We start from the raw sequence: 26,940 nt of genomic DNA on the forward strand, positions 1-26,940 counted from the left end.
AACTATTGGATATTAAAAGGATTTATTGAACCATTGAATTATTATTATTATTAATGCTTTACAAGCATGTTGGTAATCCCACTATGCGGATTTGGTTTATTGATAAGGCCTTGGATTTTGTATGATCGGGTCTTTCCTCAAAAATAGCCTTGTAATATAAGGAGACTAGCTTGGGGGGTGTGCACACTTGGGTGAGGAATTGGATTAAAAGAAATTGGTTCTAAATAAAGGAATTGGTTTTATTAACTATTATTTTGAATATTGAATCATTGGAATCGGTTTTGGAATAATGATTTTGGAATTTATTGGATTAATTATTGGAAATGATTTTTAAAGCATGTTTGCAAATAAATTGAGTTTACATTATCTTGCACTTATCGTACTTAGCATAATTTGCTAATCCGTATTTCTTATTTGTTTTGGTTTGCCCTGTTTACCTTTAATGTTGACTAATTTCAGGTGGAGTCAATAATTGAGCATATGGAGTCCCGGGAATGGTTTCACCTAGATTAGGAAGTGTTGGCCTTGTGTCTTTATTTTGAGTACTCATAACAATGTTACTATTTTTATAAGTATTAATAAAAGAAAGTTGAGTTTCCGCTCCAAGTTTTGTTATTGAGTTAAGTGTTTGAGTAGCCTTGCGTAATCACGCGGCGGTAATACGCCCAAGTCTATCTCTACGGTATAATTATACGTATTATACTAGTATTTCCGTAGAGGGAGATTTGGGGGTGTTACAGCGGTGCTCACTACCATAGGTAGTGAGTCTTTCTTAAAACGTTGTTTCCACATGGAAAACACTACTTTTTTTTTTATCAAAATCGGATGAGTTCAGAACCTGATCGGGATTAAAAGGAGATTAATATTAACGAACGGAAATCTAAAAATTAAAATACGAATTTACGTGTTCAAAATAATCTGGAATTAAGTTAAACTAATCATTAGTTATAATCACGACAATAAAAAGTGTTTATTAAGACAATTTCGTATATAAAATTATAAATCAATATTTTTTTTTAATTAAAATTGTTTTTTAAAAATTTATTTACGATATTGTCATCTAATAAACGTTTTTTATGTATGGAAAATGTTGTACATAGGACTATAGGAGTTTAAATGAGCTGAGCCGAGCTGAGTACTACCTTGTTCATGTTCAAGTTCATTTAACTTAGGCGAGTCCGAGCACGATCCCGAGCTTTCAAACAAGCTCAAAAATCTGCTCAAGCTCGGCTCATTTAGATTACTATATGTTCATGAACGACTCGTTTATTAAAGGAGCAGATCAACGAGCGTTTCATGAACGAGCTTAGTAATAAACGAGCTTTGTACTGTTGACATTTGAAAAACTTTAAATTAGCATAATAATTAAATCCTATTTATAAACCTTAGAATTAAATCTTAATTATTAAAAAACTTCAGAATTAAATTAAACAATTGTGAATAAATAAATAATTTGTAAATATAAATAAACGAGTAGCTCGCAAACATAGATAAACGAGCTGTTCATGAAATTATATGAACAAACATATCTATATTCGTGTTCAAACTTATTTATTAAACGAGCTTCAAAATTTGTTCAAGCTCGACTCATTTATCAACTAAACGAACATGAACGAGCTTGAACCGAGCTTGAACTCGAGTAGTTTATTGATCGGCTTGGTTCATTTACACCCCTAACTATACATAGCCCTTAGGGTTACATATATAAGCATTAAATTTATACATGAAAATCGTAAAAAGTTAAGAAATCATAAAAAATATAAACACTAATTATACTGATTTACGTGTGTTTTTGTCATAAATTTCTAATTTTATACAATTTTCAAGAGTGTATTTAATAGTTATATATAACCCTTACCCTTTATATTTAGATTCTTTTGCCCTTTGGTGTGGGGTTGGTTGGACTCGTGGGGGAAGGAAATTCATAGCTCTGCGTGGAAGACAATAAAATACTACGGAGTACAGAGTACTGTCTTCCCCCCTCTTTCTATCAGTTTATTTTCCTCCTCATCCGACGCGATCAAATGTCACCTACGTTTACGGAACTTTGATCTGTAAGTTCAAACTTATTAATCTGCTTCTTCTGTTGACTTCTATGCTGCAACAACCAACTCAGTTTGATTTATTTTTTAGCTTTACAAGTGCAATTTTATTTTATCTTTATAGGAGAGGAACAAGAGGAGAGTGATTTGCTAAAGCCTTGTATTTGGGGCCTTGTTCTGTTTTTATGTTTGAATTTGATTTTGATTTGCTTCTACATGACTTCGGATCTTAATTTTGGTGTAGAATTCCAGTTGAGAGCGGGAATTTTGTAGAGGTTTTAGGGTTTGTAGAATTGGGTTGGTTATAGAGTGATTCTTTAGGTTTTTATAATTGATTTAATGGCGTCAAATCCTCCATTTGAGTTGGAGGATCAGACGGATGAGGATTTCTTTGATAAGCTAGTAAATGATGATGACGACGACGATGTTAGCTCGGAAACCACTGGATTGATTCATGCTTCCGATTTATTGGATGGGAATGAGTCTGATGAATTGAAAGAATTTGCTAATTTAAGTATGGGCGAGATAAGTCATGGAGATAGTGGCATGGAAACGGTTAAGGTAGAGGGAAACTGTGATAATATGGGGATACAGAGTCTTGAAGCAAGGGGGGAACCGGTTGTTGATGGGGAGGCTAATTCTTCGTTAGTATCATCAGATTCGTCTGTTTTGGACAATGGGTCTGTAACAGGCGACAGGGATATGTTTTCTGAGGTTCAGTCAGGGTTGATGAGAGAGATTAGTTGCTCACCTACGAGTGGTGTTAAGGAGGTCCAATGGAGTGCTTTTACTGATTCAGCTATGCACGGTAGTGGTGGTGTTGGATTTTATGACGAATTTTTTACTGACTTAGGAGGAGGGGAAATGGGGAATTTCCATACCGAAGCTAAAGCTGTGCCTGGAAATGAGGCAAGAAAGAATTCAGTTACAGAGAGTTCGTTTAGTCATGCTGAGTATCAAGGTTCAACTGGGGCTTTTACTGAACAACCTCCAAATGGGGTAGATACATATAGCATCGAGTATTGGGAAAGTCTTTACCCTGGATGGAAATATGATCCAAACACTGCACAATGGTATCAGTTGCATGGTAGTGATGGAGTTTTAAACGGGGAGGAAAGCTTTGATATCACAGCTGGAAATATACATGGAACCTTTGGTGCAAATGGAGATAGCCTATGGGAAACTTCTAATGTACAGTCATCCCAAAATTTTAATGCACAACAAACAGCTCAATCTGCTGTGGGAACTTTAAGTCAATTAAGTATAACTGAAAATTTATCCGGACACAATTCCATTCTACAACAGTATGAGGAACATCAGTATCCAGCACATATGATTTTTGATTCTCAGTACCCTGGTTGGTATTATGATACAATAGCTCAACAATGGTTTTCTTTGGAAGTTTATCATGCAACGGATCAGACTAGCAATTCACAGGTTCAAAATGGATTCTTCTCCTCAGCAGGTTATTCTCATGCTAGTAGTACTAGTAGTCAGGGCATTAACAATGATGGGCTACAAGGTCCCAGAGGTGAAGGCCTGGAAACTTTTGTTGCTACATCCAGGCCTACTACCAATTTTAGTGTGGTTCCGTCCTGGCAAAGATTTAATGATAACAATAGCTACGGTAACAATCAATTGTGCCAAGAGACTCCTTCTGGTTCCACAGGAGCTTTGGAAACATACAAGCAAACAAGTCAGAGTAATGATGATTCAAATTGGGCTGGTGGCTTGGGCAATTTTTCTGCTGAGAATAATTTTCAGCTGTTTAATCATGCTCAACAAGCTCTGCAAAATGAGCAGCCAACTCAATACCCAACTGGTCATTACAGCAGTCAACATGCAGCTGCTGTTCCCCAACCCTTATTTTCTAATGCTCACCATGTTTCTTATACACCAAGTGAGGGAAGGTCATCTGCAGGTCGGCCTCCTCATGCTTTAGTTACTTTTGGGTTTGGGGGGAAGCTTGTAGTTATGAAAGATAATAATACTGGTGGGTTTTCAGCACTTGGAAGCAAGGTATATTTTCTCATTTATGCTTTACTATGTCAATTTAATGTAGTTCTCATCTTAGATTTGGACCTCGTTTGGTGATTTCGTCAGTGTGCCCCATATTTTATCATATATAATTTTCCTTTTCCCCCTTTTGCAGGATAGTGATGGATGCTTCTTATCTGTACTCAATTTGATGGAAGTTGTGAGTTTGAGCAAGGATCCGTCTTGCTCTGAGACAAGTGCTTATAGCTACTTCCATTCTTTGTATAATCAATCCTTTCCTGGTCCTTTAATTGGTGGTAATGTGGGAAGCAAAGATATGAATAAATGGATTGATGACAAGATATCAAACAGTGAATCTCTGGAAATGAATTATGGTAAACGTCAAGGTTCGAAATTGCTTCTTTCATTGCTAAAAATTGCTTGTCAACACTATGGAAAACTTCGATCCTTTGGCGGGGATACTGGGCTGAAGGTATATATGTTTCTGAATCCTGAAAGGCTGATCTATAGTGTTGGAATCTTTTTACCTTTGTTGCATCTGCTATTGATTGTGAACTGTTAGTAGCTCCCACTCCCTGCCCCCTCTCTCTCTCTCATTTTGAAGAGTTTCCACACTATGAGTTTTTTGCTTCTTTCCTGGCATTCACTGTGAACTACCCAGTGCCTTTTTCCCCCCTTTGATTGTGCTTATAGCATTTTCCTTTTAGGCAATCCGCAACTTTTGAACTGCATGTGAACGGCATTAAGCAAAGTGATAGATTTCTATTTTGGTAAGAATTAATATGTTTACATTTTGGGGCTCATTAGCTATTGATGCATGGTCAGTTGTAAGTTCTCTCAGTTTGGTATTTGGGAGGTACTGCTTGGCCCTTTTGCACGCTGAAAGAAATGGAGAAGGGATTGCTTGTTTTAGTTCAAGATTAAGTTCAGTATTATTGGGCAACAAATCCCATACCTAATTTTTTTTCTTTGCATTTTTTTGTTTGGAAAATTTAACTGGGATAGTTTTAAGTTTGGGTTGTCTTTTCAAATTAAAAGCAATTTTATAGTTTTTAGAAATATTTTCATTATTGAGGTTGTCTTTTGAAATGGGAATTCAGCATTATGTCAGAATCTGCACTTTTTTCCCTTCTTCTTCTTCTTTTTTTTTTTTTTTTTTTTTTTTTTTTTTTTTTTTTTTGGAGATAATTCATACGCATGATTATTTAATCTAGTGAGTTTGAGCCAATGTATGATGGCTATTTCTGAGACTTGTTGTTGGTGCAATTATTAGGTTATTTTAGAGGGATAAAAGGAGATAGTTTTTGATGCAGGGGAATCGAGAGTTGAGGTTACAAGGTTTCTTTTATTGGCAATTGAACAACTTTGCCGGAGAATGTTATTGTAAAATAGTACATGAGAGTGCTTGAGCATGGGGACAGGAAACTAAAAAGAGCAAAGAATTCACCTTTGTAATTTTGTATGTTGTGTGAGGAGTGTTTTCAACGTAGAAACAAGTGCTTCAAGGTTTAATGCTCTTACTTACAAATTAGATGTTCTAGTTCAGAACAAAGTTATTAAAATCGGGATTCTACTTTGAACCGGAAGGGGCAATCGGAATCAAATTTTAAAATTGAATCATAATCGAGACGTCAAATCTAAATTTAATTAAATATATTGAAATTTTGAGTTTGAAACCTAATTATTGATAGATAATAGTTATTTACCCATTAATCAACCAATACTTGACAATATATATTTATAAATACCTATATAGACATGTTTTAAACTTGTAAGGAATTCGCTAGTTAAGAAAAATATGTAAAATCGGGTAGAAACGTAAATCGAATCATGTGACATAAATGAATTGAAAATCGTAAGATTCTAAGATTTAAATCGGGATTTTAATAACAATGGTCAGAAGCAAACCTTGTAATTTGAGTGTTGATTTTGCTGTGTGTGTGTGTGTGTGTGTGTGTGTGTGACTACGTGGGGGGGGGGGGGGATGGTTGGTGGGAATTGAGAACAAATGAAGCATGGGTTCCTCATCGGTCATATTACTTGGCGTTCAATTCTTCAGAACTCAGAAATATTTATCAATAAAAGCGGTCTCTTCCATAAATTTCAGGTAAATGACCTTCCCGAATCAGCCGTTGCCAAACTCTTCGCATCTCCCAAGAGGAGTGATGGCCAGTTTAATGATTATAATGCAATTTCTAAGTGTTTGATGACCTTGCCTTCTGAAGCACAAATTCAGGTATACTGGACCTCCTCGTATTTCTTTCATTTTATAACTAGTATTATTACTTCTGTGAAAGACTGAAATGGATACTTGCTATTTTAGACTACTGCTACTGAGGTACAAAACCTTCTGATATCCGGTAGAAAGATGGAGGCTTTGCAACGAGCTCAAGACGGTCACCTCTGGGGATTTGCTCTAATTCTTGCCCGAGAACTTGGGGATCAGGTTTGTATTTGTATACTTCTCATCATCTCTTATCAGATCAGTCTAGGCTCCCTGGCTACTTTGTTTAATGAATTTAATTAGTTGATTATTGGTATAATTTGCAGCTTTATGCTGATACCGTGAAGAAAATGGCAGTTAGCCAGTTAGTGGTTGGCTCACCTTTGAGAACTTTGTGCCTTTTGATAGCAAGAAAACCTGAAGAGGTTTTCTGTAATAGCATGATGCCTGCTAATGACGTGTATGAAGCATTAAATATGTTGCCACAGTCTGTGCAGGTACATTACTTCTCTTGTTATTGCTTCATAACACTGGGAAAAATAATTGAATTTTACATATCAATAAATTGTTGTAAAGAATTGACATCATTAGTTCAGGGTAGTTAAGAGGTTCAGTAAGGGGTTAGGACTGATGTCTAGTTGCACTATCCAACCCGCTATTTGTTTTTTATATAATTTTGTTACGTCAAACAGACTTCACAAAAGCTAGGTAGTATTCTAGAGTCGAATGGACCTAAACTAAACATTTTGATCAAACGGATTGAATAGTTTACTCAACTAGAAACGCTAGAATTGGTGAAAATTTACTCACTTATTTTTACAAAGTTAAGCACAAAACTTTACATTTTATTAATCTCAATCACACACAAATTAATAAAATCATAAGGCCCTTTACATTGGCACTATAATTTCTTAAATAATCTAACGAAGAATCCTACTATACATAGAAAATAAACCCCTAATTCGTAAAATTAATTAAATCCTATGGCCGCCCTTTTCCTTCCCCCCCCCCCCCCCCCCCACATAAAAAAAAAAAAAAACTTTCATGGCAGCCTCTTCTTCCTTCCCAATCCCATATCCTTTCATGGAACCCCCTCCCCACAATTTTTTTTGCCTCAGCCTTTCTGTCACACACCTGTCTCACCTGTATCTTACCCAACCCTTCAAACCCAGAGGTTTGAAACTTTGAATTGTTCAGTTCCTGATTCCTCTTACCGGCCTACAACAAAAAGCCCTAGTTTCTAATAAGAGATGAATTTCAAACTGTTTAGAGCGGTTCCAGATTATGTAATTCAATAGATTCCATTAACTGCCAACTAGAAGTCTAAAAGCATTTCTAGATGCAAGGTACTTGTAAAGTTGTGAGTATTATAGAAAATAAATTAATTCTAGCTAGAGTAAAATAGGTAAAGTAAATTAATGTTGTACTATTTGTTGAAGAATTCAATAGTCCTGTCATCCAACATTAATTTAGCTAAGTTTACAAACATTATTGATATACTACTTGTATATCAAGACAATTATTACATTGATGTCTGAATTATTTGATATGATTTTTGTCCATTGCCAAAGGAAAATCAATTTCCAGAAATATTATCAATTGGGAAAATTAGTTAACTTTTTCGTGCAAATAGCAAGGTTTCTGGGTTGCTTCAACTTAAGGGAAATACTTATACTGTTATACATACAGGGGAAAGGGGGTCTATGAGGAGGGGGTTGCTAAAATAGGATGGTGAGGAGGGGAGTTGTGGAAGGGGATGGAATTGTGGGAGGATGAAAAGGGGCTTCCATGGGTTTGGAGGAGGGAGAGCGAAGAGGCTTCCCTGGAAGGAGGTTCATATAGTCCCTCCGGCCTTAAATAATCTTCCTGTTACCCAACTTATGTTAGGACATGCATTTTAAATTTTAGTGGGGTTAGGATTAAAATGTGAGCCGACCCCACTTATGGGATTACGGCTTTGATTGATTGATAGGATTGAAATGTGAAAGAGGGGTTCTTCTCACATGGGTATCTTTGAAAGATAACATGAAGATTATTTGTGGGCATTGGCAGCGGGAGCATTTTGTATATTTTGATGATTTTTTCCTATTTTAAGAGAACTGAATTGTAAGAACTGTCAATAGTACTGGGAAATTATGTTGAATTTAGCTTTGGTGATGCTTACTTGAGGTGTTTACAATATCTTTTATTAAACGTTGAAATTTTAGTATGCTAAGCAGAATGCAGGTTTTAGCATGCTGGAGGCCTGGGAGGAGAATTTGGCTGTAATAACTGCAAATAGAACTGAGAATGATCATCTTGTGATTATCCATCTTGGAGATTGTCTACTGAAGGAAAAACATGATGTATGTCTTCCACTTTATTTTGGGCAGCTGTTGGCTGTTAAGTTTTGTTTATTTCTTTGTTTGCAACTTCAATATTGCCATTTCCATCCATTAGTCTACAGTTGTAGAACTTAGAAGATTTATCAGCTTCATTCTTATATGAGTCCAATTGTATAGGTTACTGCTGCACATATCTGCTACTTGGTTGCAGAGGCTGGATTTGAGTTGTATTCAGATAGTGCAAGATTGTGTCTCATTGGTGCAGACCACTGGAACTTCCCAAGGACGTATGCTAGTCCTGAGGCAATTCAGGTGTTATTTTAGTTTCTTGTATTTCCTTTACAAGCTTCGGCTTTTCTATGCATGCAGTTAGACTTTTATTGTGGTGTTTCTACTTGCTAGAGAACTCCACATTTATTTATACCTTAAATCGGGGAGAAAATAGTCCTTTGAATTTTTTGTATTACTTCAAATTTTATCATGTGTCTGCCTGCACTCATAGTTTATCACATTTTGCGTACTACTTTAGCTAGTTGAATAACTGTTATCTACTTATGATTTTCATCCTGACCCTCAATGTATAGATCCCATCTATAATTCTTTTTTTTATTTATTTTTTATTTTTTTCCTTATATTGGTTCTTGGGTTGAGGCTACTATTCATTGAGGGGACAAGAACTTGGGTGAGTTGGGTCTAATGTTTTTTGGGATAAACATTATTCATATTTCTACTTATCGACTTAAGATCCTTGCTTGATGTTGGGTTGATTTTACATGATTATAGTGTTCATGGGAAGTGTTGATCTCCAACTCTTCCAAAGTTTTGTTTTGGAGTGAACTCAGTGAAGACTATTGTACTCTGAAATCAACTGGAGGTTTGTTTTGAGTTTTGTTTACACTCTCGTTTTAAGTCATTATCAAGCAATGTTGGAACTTGGTGTCGAATCACCTCAGCTATAAACGTACTTGTATTTGGCTTTTCTCTGAATTTGTTCAACTGCCAGATCTTGCTAACAGTGCTTGTGACTTAACTATATGGCCTATTGGCCTGTGGCTTTGGGGTAAGGAATGAACAATAGTGAGATTAGTGACAGGGTTTAATTTGCTTCTTTAGCTATGCCCAACGATTTCCTGTCCAATCCCACTTACCAAACAGAAAAGAAGCCAAGTGGGGATGGATCTAGATTTATTTAAGCATTCAGGCCAAAAAAACTATGCTATCAGATGTTCTACACTTAACAAGGTCATGTACTTGAGTTTTCTACTATCGATCATAGGGAAGGAAGGAAGCTTTTGGTTGGGAAACCCAGCTACTTGTTTTCATCTTTTTGTAGTTTTATAAGACCAACCTATGATATCATCCCACATCTAAGTTTCTGTCTAAAAAGATGTATTCTGCATACCCACAAGTGCACTCTCATGAAATTGTAGATTAATTGACTTGCCAGGTCTCTACCCATCGTTGGTGCAGGATGGGTCGCTGGAATTTGATTTGTTTATCCTCTGATTGCGGCTCATCTACCCCCCCCCCCCCCCTCCCCTTTTTCCCATTGATTTGACTTATTACTCAAGTCAAGTGCTTTTGATCCTAGGGCAGGAAGCTTTTGTCTGGGAAACCAGCACCTCTTTACAGTTTAAACCTTCTCTGATCTCATTCTACATTCCTTACCTACCAGTGCACACCTATGAAAATATTGATTAGTTGGCATGCCATGTGAAAGGTCCAACTGTTTTGACACTGGATTGTTCAGTGCACTTATACTTAGAAGTTGGCTAGGGTGCAAGGCTTTGAGTGGAAGAGGCTTGAGAAAATGAAGCGTACAAGCAAAGATTTGATCTTATAAAGGGACATTATTTCCTATTGGCAACAAACGCAAGGGCGTACGGTTGATCAGGCGCTTGTGCAGGCAGGCAGCAGGCACAAGTGAGGCTGACAACCATGATTCCAGGAAATCAAGAGAGGGATTTTTCGGAATTGTATGTGTTAGGATGAGTGACAACACGATTTCTATATTGGTGCAACAACACAACGCTTGTATCAAAGTGAAGCTGGGTAAGAAGCTTTGATACTCTCTACTCATGATTCTCTGAAGAGTTTTCTTTTGGAGATGCAATATTTTCCTAGTGTTTCTGATTGACAATAACATCATAATTACTCTATGGCCTAGACACTTAAAAGGAAAGTCCTTGAATGCATTAAATAAGAAAAATACATGAAAAGGAGGTTGGATTCTAACTCCTCCCCTACTTAAGATGTTGATGAGCTCTAGATAAGTGATTTTGTTTTTTAAATCTTGAAAACTACTGTCTTTGTATTGCTGCTGGATGGTGGCAGTTGTATGAGTTCTCTCGTGTCTCGTCTAAGTTGGCTTCTTTGTTGGCTTCCTTGAGGTTGTGGAGATGTGCTTCGAACTACTTGGAATAGTTACTTGAGGTTGCAAGTGAGCTTCCTGGAATCTTCTCGTCTCTGTTGCCTTTCTTGAGGTTCTGGAGATGTGCTTCGAACTTGTTGGAATAGTTTGCTTATAGTAGCTCTCTGCCCTTGATAATCTAGGCTGTTTTTTTTTTATTTTTTATTTTTTTTGCACCATCCTTTCACTATCCATCATATAGATCTATGCCTCTATTAAATTTTTTATTTTCTTTTGGAGCAAAATATGTAGTGATAGAAATGATCTTGAAGATTACGTTTGGTTTTTGGTTGTTACTGCAGATGACAGAGCTTTATGAATATGCAAAGGTTCTTGGGAATTCTCAGTTTGTCCTGCTTCAACTGCAGCCATACAAACTTATATATGCGCACATGCTGGCTGAGGTTGGAAGGATTTCGGATTCATTAAAGTATGTATATGAGCCTTTTAGTTTAATTGTTAAAGACATTTTTCCTTTGCTTTTTTTTTTTTTTTTAAGATGATGGCATAATTCAGATACTGTCAAGCTGTTTACAAATCTCTGAAAATTGGACGGTCACCGGAGGCAGATACATTGAAACAGTTGTTGTCATCTCTTGAAGAGAGGATTAGGACTCACCAGCAGGTTTGACCTCAACTTTTCTTTTGCTAAGGAGTTGTGGTGCAATTTCTCTAACCTTTTTTTTTTTTTTGTAACCTTTTCAGAGTGGATATGCAGGTAACTTAGCTCCAGCAAAGATAGTGGGTAAATTGCTGAACTTTATTGATAATACTGCTCATCGTGTTGTTGGAGGACTTCCGCCACCTGGTCCTTCGTCTTTAACAACACAAAGTAGTTATCAAGGCAGTGAAAATCAGTTTCAGGCACTGGGCCCTAAGGTGACTGGTAGTCAATCAATCATGGGTGTCTCATCACTGACACCATTAGCATCCATGAATGTAACGAGCAGTCAATCAACCATGGGTCTGTCGTCACTGACTCCATCAGCATCCATGGAGCCCATAAGCCAGTGGGCAGTAGATGAAAGTAAAATGACATTGCAAAATAGAAGCGTTTCTGAGCCAGATATTGGTAAAACTAAGCCGGTATAGTCACATGCTCGTGTACTTTTATTGTACTTCCTAATCCCTTCACACACACACATACGCACCCGGTAATTAACGTTTTATTTTCAAATTTGATATGAAATAGGATCAGGTTGATTCTTCAAATGAAGCAACTTCTTCCAGTACAGTGGTAAAACAATCTGGTTCAGTAGGAACATCTCGCTTTGGTCGTTTGAACTTTGGTGCTCAGATCTTGCAAAAGACTGTTGGATTGGTCTTAAAGCCTCTTCAAGGCCGCCAGGTAAGACCATTTATAATTATGTTTAGATTTCTTCCTTACTTGTACAAAATATACGAAACATCTGTATCTTACTGATTGGTTATGCTTATTTTATGAAAGGCTAAGTTGGGGGACACAAATAAATTCTATTACGACGAAAAGCTAAAGAGGTGGGTGGAGGAAGGTGCTGAACCAACTCCTGAAGAATCTGCTCTGCCACCACCACCGACTGCTGCCTTCCAAAATGGAAGGTCAGACTATAACTTGAAGAATGCTTTGAATGATGGAATGCATGCCATTATTGGTGATCCATATAGTAGTTCAACCCCTGAAAGCAGCCCTGCTATACCATCTATGCCTAGCTCAAATCAATTTTCAGCACGCAGTAGGATGGGTGTACGATCAAGGTATCTATCTCTTGATTTTAGTCCTCTAGAGTCCCTCATCTCTGTTGGTACTTTATAATATACTTATGCAGTGGTTGGAATATTTTGCTGGAGTTGTGATCTTCAGCTCAGGTCTGATTCAGTTACCCTGTGCTCTGGTTGCATTATCAATCATATTTTTTTATCCCTCCTCCACCCTCAGTGTTTCGGATGGACTGGAAGATTTTAAGGGGAAGAAGCACTCCCCTTGTTCGTATAGATTTCATGAGTAAATTTTAAAGCTTGAATGACATCTACCTCCACTTTGCTGCTGCAAATAGCAGTTTTGTGAGCCTTTTTTTTTTTTTTGGAGGTGGGGAGGGGATTGTTGTTATTCTCTATAATGTGTAAATCTTTCTAAAAGTGAAGTTTGTATATAATTTTCTCAGTAGTGAATTTTTACTCTGTATAGGTATGTGGATACCTTCAACAAGGGTGGCGGGGCCTCTACAAATTTGTTCCAGGCACCATCTGTACCGTCAGCTAAACCTGCTAATCTCACTGGCACCAAGTTCTTCATTCCCATGGCTGCACCGACAAATGAACAGACTTCAGGCACTGAATCTGGAAGCGGAAATGAAATTTCTTTAAGTGGAGAAAATTCTTCTAGTGATCCTTTCCAAAACCTAGCACCTGCACCCATTGGAGCAATGCAGAGGTTTTCTAGTGTCGATACCTTAACTAGCAAGGGTGCAATGGACAGTGGGATAAGCTCTCTTGCACCTCAATCTCGCCGTACAGCTTCATGGAGTGCAGTTCAAAGTGATACATTCACTCCGCCTTCAACAAGTGAGATTAAAGCTTCCCCACTTTCGTTTATGCCTAGTGATCAGTTGCTGGGTAATCTGCACATGGATAGAGACAATTCTGGGGATGACCTCCAGGAGGTTGAACTTTGAACTGGGCTGCTGTAAATATCAAGTTTTGCATTTTATGATTAGTATGAAAAGCACGATTAGAAATTATCAAGGCCAAAGCTATTGAAGCCCCAGCGAAGTGGAGCTTCAAGTTCTAGATACAAAAACTTCCTTTTTCTTCACTCTTTGCCATCTGCAAATATGTCAGAAAATTGATAATTTTATTATTGTACTAATTACTAATTAGAGGTAGGATGTTGTAGCCGTTAGATGGACATACTACATGGCAAAAATTGAGTTGGAGCACCTTGTACAGTTCCATTTTGTTAGGTTCATTTGAAATGTACTATAGTGAACGGTTAAAGGTGGATAGGAGGGAAAGATGTCAAGGCGAGATTCAATAATGTAACAAAAATTTTCATGTTTCATATTGCTGCAAATAATTGACTTCATCACAAACTTTTAAATAAGGTAGGCGTATACAAATATGGTACAACTGCAAATAATATTAAGTTAACCTGATTTGATCTGATTTGATTTTTAAATTTGACCTAAATATTATTTATGCATTTTTCAAATTTGAAATTTTAATTTATAAATTACAAAAACAAAGATATCCAATGATAAATAAATGCAAATAAAAAGAATTGGTAACTATCTAAGGTATTAAACAATAGGAGTTTTAACGGTTCCAATCTTGTTTTGATTGTTAGTAACTATGGTTACTATCTAAGGCTATATAAAACAAGATTTGATCTCTCATCCTCCTATTCTGTTTTTTTACTATGTTATGCTCAAAATAAAAGATTAAATTATATAGGCCATTTTGCATGACTGTCTAGTCATATTTTTGCCCATCTCTCTAAAGCCCCACTTTAATATGTACTTTGAAATTTTTGTAAATTGGATCAATGTCTTTAAAATTACGAGGAAAAGGGCGTAATGTAGCACATAACATATCCATAAACAATTGAAGACCTAAACTGTGTCAAATACATTTACTCCGTACTTATTTACAAGATAAGAAAACATGTTAAACAATGAAATCTTAATTGTAAATTTCACCACAAGCATCAGCAATCCTTTCAAGCTAAGAAAATTGGTACAAGGAGCTAATTCTTCTTAGTCAGAAAATACATTTAAAAGGCCGAGGCAGGATCCGCAGTCCCAGAAGAGCCTTCCACCATACTCATTTGTCTTCTTAGCTTAACAATATGAGCTTGTACCTATTACAAGGTGTCATAATTTTTTTAATAAAATATACTATTAGTTGTTAATCAGAAGGTTTGAAGCATGATAAATACTCCATAATGTATAGCTTCTTCAACATAAGTGGTTACATCATACAAGTTTGAGAAATTGAAGTTAGTTTCCAATGAGCACGTACAAGTAATAACATAGTGAGCACATTATTTTTTCTATGGATGAGCATAAAACAATGCACATATGAACGACAAATATAAATATGTTATGTACTATAGTCAATAGAGAAACATAAGAAACACACACAAACATATACTACAAACAGATCAAGTGTCTAGAACCTAGTTGTAGTAATCTACTATGACTATGCAAAAGTGGTTTCATTGGTTATAGTTTTGGAATCAAATCACCTCATGCAGTCGCATAAAGAATTTTTATGCATGTGTATACCACATTCTTAGTAATTCAGCATCATAGACAGTGTCTCTTTCCATAAAGTCTTAAGACAGCCTCCTTGCAGTTACAAAAACAAGTTGGCATACAATTAAATGTCAGACATGTCCAAAGTAGCAGTTATTCGTGGGGACATAGTTATACATTAAATCACAATATACCTGCAGTTGCATAAAGAATTTCTATGCATGTGTATACCATGTCCTTGATAATTTAGCATCATAGACAATGCATTTTCCCATAGAGTCAGATCAAGGCAGCCTCTTCGCAATTGCGAAAACAAGGTGGCATACATTCTAAATGTCAGACATATCCAACATAAAAGTTATGCATGGGGAACATGTTTTACTTTGGTTCATAGTATATCATCATAGTAATAATTGACCAAGTAACTCAATGTAATAATTACCAAGACAACCGAGTGACTTCTACAAGATACATCCTAATACTAGCACTCACTCAGGCAGGAATGCAGTTCTGCATGGGTACATTCAAATAGTTTATTATTTAACTTGTGGTGTTGGGCAAAGGGGTGCATTATGTGCCTTAACCTCGGCCATAAAAAATGTTGAATTTACCATCTTCATTTGGTTCACTAGAGGGAAAAGGCCAACCAAAGAGAAGTATACAATGGAGAAAGATATTCAAGCCAGTGGCTGGTCTTATTGGCTCAAAATCTTCAAGCACATAATACAATCATATTCCATAATCAAAAATCCAAATCACAACTAATAATTCAGGACATGAGCAATTACAAATTCACAAATCCACTATCACAAATTCACAAGTCATGTGGTCATGCCTTACAGTAGTACCAAGTACTAATTGCAATTCTTATATCAAAAGTGACAAATTTATATCAGAAGTCAGCCTGTTCATAGCTTATACTTCACTAATACACAATGGCAATTATATAGACTAACATTCTATTGTTCAAACAGCTTAAATTCAATTGCATTAAATTTGTAATTAGTAAGTAGACAACTATGATACAAAGTAATTTTTATATTTTTTGAAAGTATGATACAAAGTCATTAGTTTATACCTTAAAGAAGAATCCAAGATAATCTACCAGATAGAAAACAGAGTGGGAAGTAGGTTCGAAGATTTTTTGTCCCACTACGGATGCAAATATAACAACCATTTCCTAAAGTACAAATATAAGATCTCAAAGTATTATAAACTATAGCCAACTATTGCCTAAAGTACCAAGAAGTTTAATATATGCGAAAGCACTTACAGCACCTTTGTGCTGATGCAAATGAAAGGGAAGAAAACTCCTCCCTAGGCTACCACTGTAAGTTCTATCCTTGCAGAAAATATGATAAACTATTGTTTGGACATTACCAGAACTTATTCCTAGTCATTCCAAGCTCGAAGACAAAAAACTGAGAAAGGTCAACTCAAAACCCAACCACAACAATATGATTCAGAGTCCACCTCTTACCATACAAGTGCATGGAGTTCAGTATAACAAGCAAAAAAGAAACCTACTATATGGGTGCAAATCAAGTAATCACCATACACACATCAGAAACTGTAAATGTCTTAAACCAAGCACTAATTTAGAGTTTATCACAATGAACAATACCAATCCTACGATAAAATAAATTTAGAAACTACGATAATGCCAAACAGATTAATATAGAAACCAGATGACAGCAATTACCTGTTGACGAGCTGCGGCAAGTTTGAGCAGTTCATCTGCCTCTGAAAAATTCATAAACCAATGGCCTAGAGGGTGATCTTTAGTGTTCCCTCTCCGATCACTGTTTTCTTCAGTCAGAGCTGATGCATCAATTAAAGAGCTAATCAAGCTTACAAAAAGTCTTTCAATGAAAATGAATAATTAAAAAAATGAAAGCAGAATCACATCATACCAGAGGGTGGTAGCTCCAAACCTGCGGGAAGCCGAGGAACAACAACAGCAGGGTGATTCTGCACGCGAGCAAGAAAGAGCTCTGAAGGATCAGGAAAAACAACTTCATCATATGATTCCACAACAACAGGCTTCTTGGTAGACTGTGGACCACTCTGTTCTAGAGGATATAGTTTTAGATGGTGGAATCTGTTGAGAAGTTAAATACTTAATGAGATTAACCCTTGAGTAAAAGCACAAAGAAAACAGAGAGAATTTACTCACACGTCCAATTTCCTATCACATGCATCACTGTGGAAGTAGAGTGAAATGGCAATCTCAAATTCACCCCAACCGCATTCAGACAATTCAAAAGGTGGAGAATCAACAACTCTGATAGGGTTATTGAAACTCGGATGGAGTTGAAAAACAACACGCTTAACTACAACACTCAAATCCTCATTTGTTGCCCCACGAACATAGACTGTCCATTTATGTGATTGAGACCTAAATTTTTGTAATAAATAAATAAATAAATAAAAATTCACTTAGACATGCTATCAAACACTAGGTAGGCAACAACTGAAATCAAAATACGCAAACTCACTCAGTTGCCTTCCGACCAAGCCAAAATGCAATGGTGCCATAAACAATTGGTACGGAAATTTCAACATCCTTGACTCTTCGACTCAAATTCTTGACATAACCCATTGATTAAAAGTTAGTACGGGTTAGAACGGAGTAGAAATAAACATGGAATCCTATAAAAAAATTTGACTGACTTCCCTAACAAAAACTATTCAGTAAATCTTGAAAACAATTACTCTAACCTTTTTCTCTCTCTCTCCCAGAGAATTTTCAGCTTTATTAAGCGGTGAGCCGCCGCCATCAGAGTGATCAACCCCATCTTTTGGGGCAGAAGTTGGTATTTGAGTCATTGCAAATGGAAACAAAATTTATAGCATAACACACTCATATGCCGAATTGAACGATGATCACAATGCCCGACACCTTACAAAAGTAATAAATTATCAGTAAAATCGATCAAAACTTAGCTTCACCGTTATCAGTTACTACAAGACACCCAAAATAATGAAATATAGCACTCATATACTATGAAGTATTGTTATTATCTTCATTTTCGACAACCAAATTCAAGTTAAATACATGTCACTGGATATATAAATTGAGACATAAACTTACCCAAATTATTAATCAAGTTCCAAAAAACAGAAATTTAAATGGCGAAATTTAAAAAAAAATACGGAGTAATAAGTTATCACTCCCTTAAGCTTACTGATATGGTTTTCGTGACACCAACAAGGGAGATTTGACCCTCTGGATTGCTAAGATTGAAAGAAAACTCCTCACGAATTCCAAGCGACGAACCCTAATATCTTTCCGGGAAAAAAAATTGGGTTTTACTCCGTTTTTTAGTTTTTACTCCCTCCAGATTTTTATTTAAAAATTTGTAGTTCGTACTCCCTAGTCCCTATTATCTTATTTGACTTTTTTTTTTTTTTTTAATGATATGATGCATTTTTTTTGAGGGAGCTCAAGTTAATATCTGAGATTAAGACCCTGTTTACTTCATCTTAAAAAAAAAAAATCAAGTAAAAATAATTTAAGTTGAGCAAAAATAAGTTCAATTCAACAAAAATAATTTCAGTTCAGTAAAAATCAGTAACTTTTAAGAGGAAATTCGGAGTATAACATAAAATCAGTAAAAATAATTTCAGTTCAGTAAAATTAATTTAAGTTCAGTAAAAATAATTTTAGTTTAGTAAAAATAATTTCAATTCAGCAAAAATAAGGTGAAGTGAACGGGGCTTAATATTCCAGTTTATCTCCTCTCATAATTTGATGCATAAAGTTCTATATAACTTTAATATTTCACTTTTATTATTTAAAAAATAAAAGAAAAACAATATATTGTGAGAGGAGATAGATTTAAAAATTTATCTCAGACATCAACTTGAATTTTCTCGTTTTGTTCTTTTGGAAATATCTTACGGACTACGATGTACGAAGTATATTTTAACAATATAACTTTACTCACAAATGGTACTCACCCTCTCTTACTTTATCAATTCTCATTCCTTTAAATTTTCAATGGTCCTCACTCCATTTCACAACCCTTTAGGTAATACCCTTTTATTAAACTAAACTCTTGCAAGCATTCCAAATAAAAAATTATTTAATTATCCCAGTCACTCTACTTGTTCGCATATTCCAACTTATTTACAGAGCGAGCATATCTAAAGGAAAAAATATATTTAAAGGTTAGCCTTCCAAAATTGACAACGAATGTTCAACCTTTGCTTAGAGATAGATTGATAATCTTACCCAACTAAGTATCCTTCCTAGAGAATGTCATCAAAAAAGGACATTGGTGCTCGAAAAAGGGAGTTCAACAAAGTACTAAATAATGAACAGGATATATCAAGACCCAGGGAAATAATAAAAAAATGATCTTACGAGCAAGAAAATTCCTACACTAAATCCTGTAATTGAGCACACCTTCACTAATTTCACTTAACTAACACTAGAATTTTGAACACTATTGGCCAGTCATTAACTTTGTATAGACTAACGAGAAGAAATAAGATATGGGCTAAGACCGCCAAAGATGATTATAAGAAACCTCTTTCATGACTAAGGTATTGTATATAGGGCTTCAAAATTTTGTCTCATGTTTCTCTTTCTTCTGTCTGAATCAATTGATCACCTAAAGGCTAAAGATGCATTTACTTTGTCCTGATTAAAGTTATCTCTTTCATTGCTTTTTAGACCCGGTAGTGATCTACTCTCTTTACCATTGTCAGACTGCATTGCATTGTTATGCGCATTGACTAGATTTTCAAATTCAAGGCTTGAAGTCATCAATTGTTCATGAGTATTTGAAATTATTATCTGAACTTCAACCATCGACTGCAAAAGAAAAAAAACATATACATGATCATTTACTTAAATAAAAAAACAACATATTTTGTCTCTTTAATTTGTTCATTTGTCTTTAGAGTTTCCCTGCAATTTCTTTATCCTTATGTAGATTAAAGCTGAGGATAAAATAGAACGATAGTCAAGGAAAGATATGAACTAACTAACCAATATGACTAGCAAAGCTCCCATGACATATCTTTGAAATAATTGTTCAAGTTAGCTAAGTAATAAAGGTGTGTTTTTACTAGAGCTAAGCAAAAGGAAAGGGAGTTTCTTTTTAATCACATTGAATAGACTAGTTGTGGTGTGAGCATCAACATCACTGAATGGATCATCCACGATGTAATGATTAGCATCTTATACAAGGCGCGTGCTAGTTGCACTCGTTGCTTCTGTCCACTATTGATGTTAATTCCACTTTTCCCCAATTACAGTGAGATCACCACATGAAAGCATGTTCATATCTTTTACCAGTGAGCATCTTTTAAGTGTGTCTAATTTACCAATGAAATACCAAAAGCCAATCAGTTTAAAATTTCACTTAAGCTAACAGTCAAATTTACACAACATACACGGGTGAATAATATAATAAAAAACGATACGTTGTTCGATTAAATCCTGAGTCAAATCTTTCTTATATAAAACTAAGTAAGAACAAATATCAAAATAATAACAGTTTAGAGAATAGGGCCTTATAGAGCTATAAATGCCTATAAATGCTTAAAACTTGTCCAAGCTAAATATGGCTGCCAAGAGTGTGGATTTGCCGGCTCCAACCTTTCCACCTATAGCTACCTTCTCCCCAGCTTTAACAAGTAGATTTAGGCCCTATTTTTTAGAGCTGCTCTGCTCTACTCTGCTATTTTGAAATCTGCTCTATACAAACATTAAGAATAAGTTTAGTTCGATAAAACCCAGTAAATTTATTGAACAATTATGATAGAAAATCGATAAAATATGTTTTAACCCGTAATATTAAGTTTTTGGTAAAAAAAGTTTTGAGAGAAAACTATCCTCAATTCCTGTTTACCGTTCCTTTAGAAAGGGAAAAAAAAAAAAATAATTAGCTGGACTTGTCATTAATTAGATTATTAATGTTTTAATTTTATTTTATTTTATTTTATTTTATTTTATTTATTTATTTTTTTTTTTTTTTTTTTGTAAATAGCTGGACTTGTCATTAATTAGATTATTCTCCAACATATTTTTATTTTTTAAAAATGGAGTAGAAGAAAACTGAAAAAGCTTAACCACCGGCCCAATTTGCCTTCTGTTTGTCTCCCTTAATTTCTCGTTGGGGTGACCTTTACCAAATCGGTGTCCTTGCAAACAAGGACGGACATCCCATCATCATCTTTCATCTTCCATCTTCTTCTCTTTTCCCTGAGTCAAATTCTTCACTTCATCGAACCCGGCGTCAACAACTCTTAATTTTCATTTCTCTTTCTCTCTCCTCAAGGTGCGTCTCTCTGTCTTATTTCTTCCTATCTTTGAAGACATCCAAAACCCTGAAATTCCTTTTTCCTTTTTTTTTTTTTTTAATTTTATTTTATTAAAGCTTAGATCTTTCTGATTTTCAGTACTGCTAATGGGTATTTTTTTTCATTATTATCTTAGTTACATATTAGGGTTTTACTTTCTGATTTTTAATTGATCTGGGTTTTTATTTAATTATTTGTTAAATTATCTGTTCATGTCCTTTTAAATTCTTAGTATTCTTGTTTCTTTGTCATCTGAGAAATTTATTGTTTATGACGATTCATGTTAGCCGACCCCAAATCATTTTGGGACTAAGGCTTTGTTGTTGTATTATTTAAGAAATTATGTGGTTGGTGTATGGTATGCTTTACACCATATATAGTGGTAAATGATTGTATAGGGTGAAGGTGGAGCTTTACTATTGTCTGGATAATTTTGAATCAGGTTTCTTTTTTTTTTTTTCCTCATGTAATTGTTGTATAATATACTGATCTAGCAGCTGTTCTCAGCTTCTCACCCCTCCATAATAATATTGGTGTCTGACTGTCTGGCACATGTTTATGTATACAGAAGTCTTGTCGAATGTTTCACAAGTATGCTTAATTAATCTTTGTTATGTTAAAATGATTAAGAGTATTGCCTACTTCTAGAGCTTCACAGGTAAGAAGGCTATTCTGTGGGACTGTGTAAAGGAAATGGCAGCAGAGGAGCATACTGATTTCTCAGTTTCGAAGCCTCAGGCAGGTGAAAGGAATGCAATGTGGAAGGAGGAGATGGAAAGATGTGAATCTCAAGTTGATGCATTGCAACTGAAATGTATGGAGGTAAAAGCCTCTATTGCTGGGTCTGAAGTGGAGGCAGATAACGAGTTGGATGTTTTATTACGGAGGGTGAAAACAGCGGCAACTTTATTGACCTATTTGAAGACTAGAGCACGAACAATGGCGGTTCCGCACTTAGCACAAGCATCTTGTGGGATAAAGCAGCTGGAAGGGATAGGGCTTGTTGACAAGGACGGAATTCCATTATCTAGTTGGTCTAAATATACTGATATTTTGTCTTTTGATGGCCTTGGTGATGTAACATCTACCGGAACGAGTGATCAAAGTGGTCTTGTTTGTGATAAAGATGGAGCCTATGTGTGTGATCTATTAAAATCTGTGCATATGGTCACAAATGTGATGGAAACTCTGGTTAAAAGGGTCCTAATTGCAGAGTCTGAAACTGCTATTGAGAAGGAGAAAGTAAACTTCAGTCAAGAAGAAATTAAGAAGAAGGAAACTCAACTTGAAAGCATGTCTTTGAAATTGGAGGAGATGGAAAGATTTGCTTTTGGAACAAACTGTATTTTGAATGAGATGAGGCAGAGAGTTGAAGATTTGGTTGAAGAGACATCTAGGCAAAGACAAAGAGCTGCAGAAAATGAGCAGGAACTTTCTCGCGTAAAGCGTGATTTTGAGTCTCTGAAATCATATGTCAGCAGTCTCATCAGTGTTAGAGAAACACTCATTTTGTCTGAGAAACAATTCCAAACTATTGAAAAGCTCTTTGAACGGTTAGTATTTGCTCAATTGTATTTATTTTTTGCCACCATTATTATTTTTTTGTTGCTTTGAATTATAGTGATTTTTGGAAGGTTATTTTAGATCTGCTAGTCCACAAACAAAGCTCAAATTATTGCTGCTTTTATAAATCGGTCACACCAGCCACCAAAGTTTGAGTAGTTTAATTATGAATAATTTGAATATACAAACACTAATAAAATTTGAAAGCTTGATACCAAAAGCAAAAGATAATGAGAGAGAGAAACTATGCCTATGTACTTTACTTATTGATTGAAAATTTGAAATCTAAGTTGTTGTAACTTAGATGGAGAAGAGTATGGAGAAAGGAGAAAATCAAATGATTTTATTCCAAAAATTGAAATCATTGACCTAACGTAAATCAATTGATCCAATTAAAAGTTTTCATAGGTCTGGCTGGCGAAGTGATCCAATCAAAAGTTCTCATAGGTCTGGCTTGCGAAGTGATCCAATCAAAAGTTTTCATAGGCCTGGCTTGTGAAGTGATCCAATTAAAAGTTTTCATAGGTCTGACTTGTGAAGTGATCCAATTAAAAGTTTTCATAGGTTTGCCTACAAGCCGCATATGTTTTTCCCCTCAAGCAAATGCTTACAAATCTTATAACAGTATGTCTATATATGATGGTTGAGATTATTTCTCACCCTTATCACCTTAAGGAGGCTTCTTATATGATCTTAAACCCACCCTTTGATGTCATCTTCTTTTTACGTTACCTCACTCCTCCAAAGTCTAAACCCATCCTTAAGCCACATTCCCTCTCTCTCTCTCTCTCTCTCTCTCTCTATATATATATATATATATATATATATATATATATATATATATAGATTTAGGATCAAATGAGAAGTTCCTTAAAATGAGAAGAATGAGAAGGATTTTAATTGCATAATTTTTATACTGAATGTGCATTGTTTTTTAATTGAATGTGCAAATAAATTTATCTCAAAATATATTGTGCATAAAGTTTGAATATAATGAGCATTATTATTTCATTTTTCCAGAATATCATATATATACCATGTCATTCTTACTCCAACACCATAAAAGAAGTACCAATTTGGCAATGATATGTTCAGTTTTAATTTTTTTTTTTTTATTTTTTTATTTTATTTTTTATTTTTTATTTTATTTTTTATAAACCATGCATATATAGTTAAATATGCATAATGTTTACATAGAATATGCATAATATTTTAACAATATGTGCAAACATTCTTATTGACTGGAAAGCATGAAAAACAAAGAGAATATATTTTAATTTGAGTAGAACCTGCAAATTAGATATACAAACAGGCATAATTTTATTAAATTCATCAAACATGTCTACAGCCACCCAATTTGGGCTCAAATCAACTCTTGTATCTCCATATAACTGACTAAATTTGTGCAACCAAATGTTTTTCTTCAATTTTCAATCGATTAAGCTGAATTTTATTGATAAAAAACAGAGACATCATAATTTTTAGAGAGAGAAAAGAAGAATGTCAGATAAAAGTGCACAAGGAGTGAGAATTTGATAACAAAATTGATCAGGCTGAATTAAATAGAAGGTTATTGAATTAGTGGGAGCAAGGAAATTGGCAGGGATTGATTAATTAGAAAAGTGCAAAAATTTGAGAATGAATTCGGTAATTGTCAGTAGTTGTTTGGTGAGGAAGATGGAGTAAAGTTACTTGTTTTTCTGTTTCTAATATCAGCCACTAGATTGCTTTTTATGAATGGCTAAGATTTCTTCTCATTTTAAGATCATTCTCATTGAGACGATTTGAACAAATTCCAACATGACTAATTCAATAGGTGATGTTCGAAACTATACATTGAGACGATTTGAACAAATTCCAACATGACTATGTTTAATCTTATGTATAAAACACTAACATGGTAAATAGCGTAAAATTTAAACCGGGGCATTTATTATGAAATAGAGGGAGTACATGGCAACTTATTATAGATTAATTGATCAGAGTATAAGCAATGAGATATCTTACTTGTATATAGGGGTGAGCACAACTAGGTACCTGTTAAGAATGACTGGCAATTGGTTAGGACCGGTTCCTCAACTTTAGAACTTGGGCAACTTGGCTGCTAAAATTTTGGAATTGGACTTGTCGGGTACTAGTTTTGATTTACTAGGTATACACACACACACAAAAACCAATTGATATATTTTTAGTTTATTAGCCTATTTAATTTTTAACACTTACATTTAATCGGAACCCGTTCCTAACCTCTGGGTACCCGAAATTGTAGCTCATCCTTAAAAATGTTGGGGTGTTATTGATCATGTTTCAAGTGGTATTATAATAGTCGGTTATTTTGCTAAAACGTTTCATTGTTTTGTTGTCACGTGTTTGTTTTGTGGTAAATATGTCGTATTTTGGCGCCGGGCAATTAGCAAGTAGTGACATATAGGAAATTTTGTTGGTAATTTTGTGTTGTAGATGATACTTTGTTATAATATATAGGTACATTTGCAAAGTATTATACAAGTATTCAATATCTTAGTATTTCCTCCATTTTCCGAAGTTCTACTCACTTTCCATTTTCATTCGTTATTTTGAAACTCACTTTTACTTATTCCTTCTATTTCTACCTTTATTCAATTTTTTCATCTACAATGACACTTTGTGTGGCCCAAATTTTATATAAATAAATCCCTTACTCTTTATTTCTCTCCTCTGTTAAACATGATCAATGACACATACATGGATACCATTTTCACCACTTCCTGACTTTTATAGCTACAATAACTAAGTAGAACTTGGAAATACGGAGGGAGTAGTTAAATTGCTTTTTTTTGGTGTTATTGGTTCTACACTATTTCACTCGTATGAGTGTTGGGTGTGGCTACCTAATTACATATCCAACTATCATACGTTAAAAGCTGAATAGTTTTGTCATGGGGCTGTCCTTAAACTGGACAAAGGTGCAACACTTTGGGGGCATAAAGGATTCAAAGACTGATTTCAATATGCTCAAGGGTTATTGGGTATTGTAAAATTGAATACAAAATCTACTTTTCAATATGTTTCTCTTATGAGTGTAATAGTATCTTGCAATTAAATGTTACTTTGAGAAATTGCAGTTTGTTTTCATTTTCTTGTTGAAAATGTACTCAAATTAACATTTGTGTGTATGTGTGTGTGTTTTTTCTTCCTAAAACAGGCTGGCTGCTAAAACAACCCAATTGGAGGGGGAGAAAATGCAAAAAGAAGCTGAAGTGCAGAAACTGATGGATGAAAATGTGAGGTTGCATGCTTTATTAGACAAGAAAGAAGCCCAGCTATTGGCCATGAATGAACAATGCAAGGTGATGGCCTTGAATGCTTCTAATATCTAGACTTAGGGCAATCACAGGTCTCCAAATTGTGTGGTTTGCTTTCTTTATTCTGCACCATTGTACAGCTGCTTAGCTCCATTGTTGAAGCAGAGCTGAGTGCCGGGAAATCTTCGATTTGAACTGCTTTGGCATTTTATGTAGCATGGTGGAGGAGCTGCCAAAATTGTACTCTAGTGAATCGACTGTTGTAACTTGTAACCAATGAAGTGGGTTATTCATTCAATCAATGCTGCCAGAAGGCTTATATCCTGCGATGTTTATTTTGCATTTAATTAGGGAAATTTTCAAGATTACCCTGGAAATTTGATGAAATAGCCAGGTTGACAATATCACCTCAAGTGAATTAGACCTGGCAAACGGGTCGTTTGGGTTGGGTACGGGTCGGGTCAATTCTGATCAGGTCAATTTCGGGTCAATCAGTTTTGGGTCGGGTTAATTCGGGTTTCAGGTCAAAGATTACCAACACTTTGGGT

At 35.2% G+C, this 26,940-nt stretch overlaps 3 protein-coding genes across 6 annotated transcripts; 2 read left to right on the plus strand and 1 right to left on the minus strand.

Annotated features, from left to right (window-relative positions):
- Nucleotides 1-1,910: 1,910 nt before the first annotated feature.
- LOC145568008 (protein transport protein SEC16A homolog) lies at nt 1,911-14,033 on the plus strand. 3 transcript variants are annotated; one of them, XM_081627453.1, is made up of 14 exons: nt 1,911-2,054; nt 2,287-4,061; nt 4,195-4,512; nt 6,148-6,276; nt 6,364-6,486; nt 6,591-6,761; nt 8,472-8,609; nt 8,766-8,900; nt 11,301-11,428; nt 11,515-11,623; nt 11,704-12,084; nt 12,191-12,346; nt 12,446-12,732; nt 13,163-14,033. In XM_081627453.1, exons 2-14 carry the CDS (start codon nt 2,382-2,384, stop codon nt 13,647-13,649), a joined length of 4,242 nt encoding a protein of 1,413 aa, XP_081483579.1. In that variant the 5' UTR covers nt 1,911-2,054; nt 2,287-2,381; the 3' UTR covers nt 13,650-14,033. The 3 variants fall into 3 exon arrangements, with proteins under 3 accessions (XP_081483579.1, XP_081483578.1, XP_081483580.1); XM_081627452.1 differs by having other exon boundaries at nt 1,914-4,061; XM_081627454.1 differs by having other exon boundaries at nt 1,914-4,061; nt 8,484-8,609.
- Nucleotides 14,034-14,577: 544 nt separating this feature from the next.
- Nucleotides 14,578-18,575, minus strand: LOC145569523 (transcription initiation factor TFIID subunit 14b-like). The gene is made up of 7 exons (XM_081628863.1): nt 18,419-18,575; nt 17,952-18,132; nt 17,729-17,817; nt 17,407-17,628; nt 17,144-17,331; nt 16,933-17,051; nt 14,578-14,833 (listed from the first exon to the last, which is right to left on the minus strand). The coding sequence occupies exons 2-7, from the start codon at nt 18,057-18,059 to the stop codon at nt 14,747-14,749; spliced, it is 813 nt and encodes a 270-aa protein (XP_081484989.1). The 5' UTR covers nt 18,060-18,132; nt 18,419-18,575; the 3' UTR covers nt 14,578-14,746.
- A 2,725-nt stretch (nt 18,576-21,300) lies between these two features.
- On the plus strand, nt 21,301-26,716 carry LOC145568009 (uncharacterized). 2 transcript variants are annotated; one of them, XM_081627455.1, is made up of 3 exons: nt 21,301-21,523; nt 22,194-23,098; nt 26,293-26,716. In XM_081627455.1, the coding sequence occupies exons 2-3, from the start codon at nt 22,239-22,241 to the stop codon at nt 26,465-26,467; spliced, it is 1,035 nt and encodes a 344-aa protein (XP_081483581.1). In that variant the 5' UTR covers nt 21,301-21,523; nt 22,194-22,238; the 3' UTR covers nt 26,468-26,716. The 2 variants fall into 2 exon arrangements, with proteins under 2 accessions (XP_081483581.1, XP_081483582.1); XM_081627456.1 differs by having other exon boundaries at nt 22,204-23,098.
- The last annotated feature ends 224 nt before the right edge of the window (nt 26,717-26,940 follow it).

The sequence above is a fragment of the Chenopodium album genome, chromosome 11 (assembly GCF_948465745.1).
Source record: "Chenopodium album chromosome 11, dcCheAlbu1.1, whole genome shotgun sequence".
In the NCBI taxonomy this organism is placed as follows: Eukaryota; Viridiplantae; Streptophyta; class Magnoliopsida; order Caryophyllales; family Amaranthaceae; genus Chenopodium; species Chenopodium album.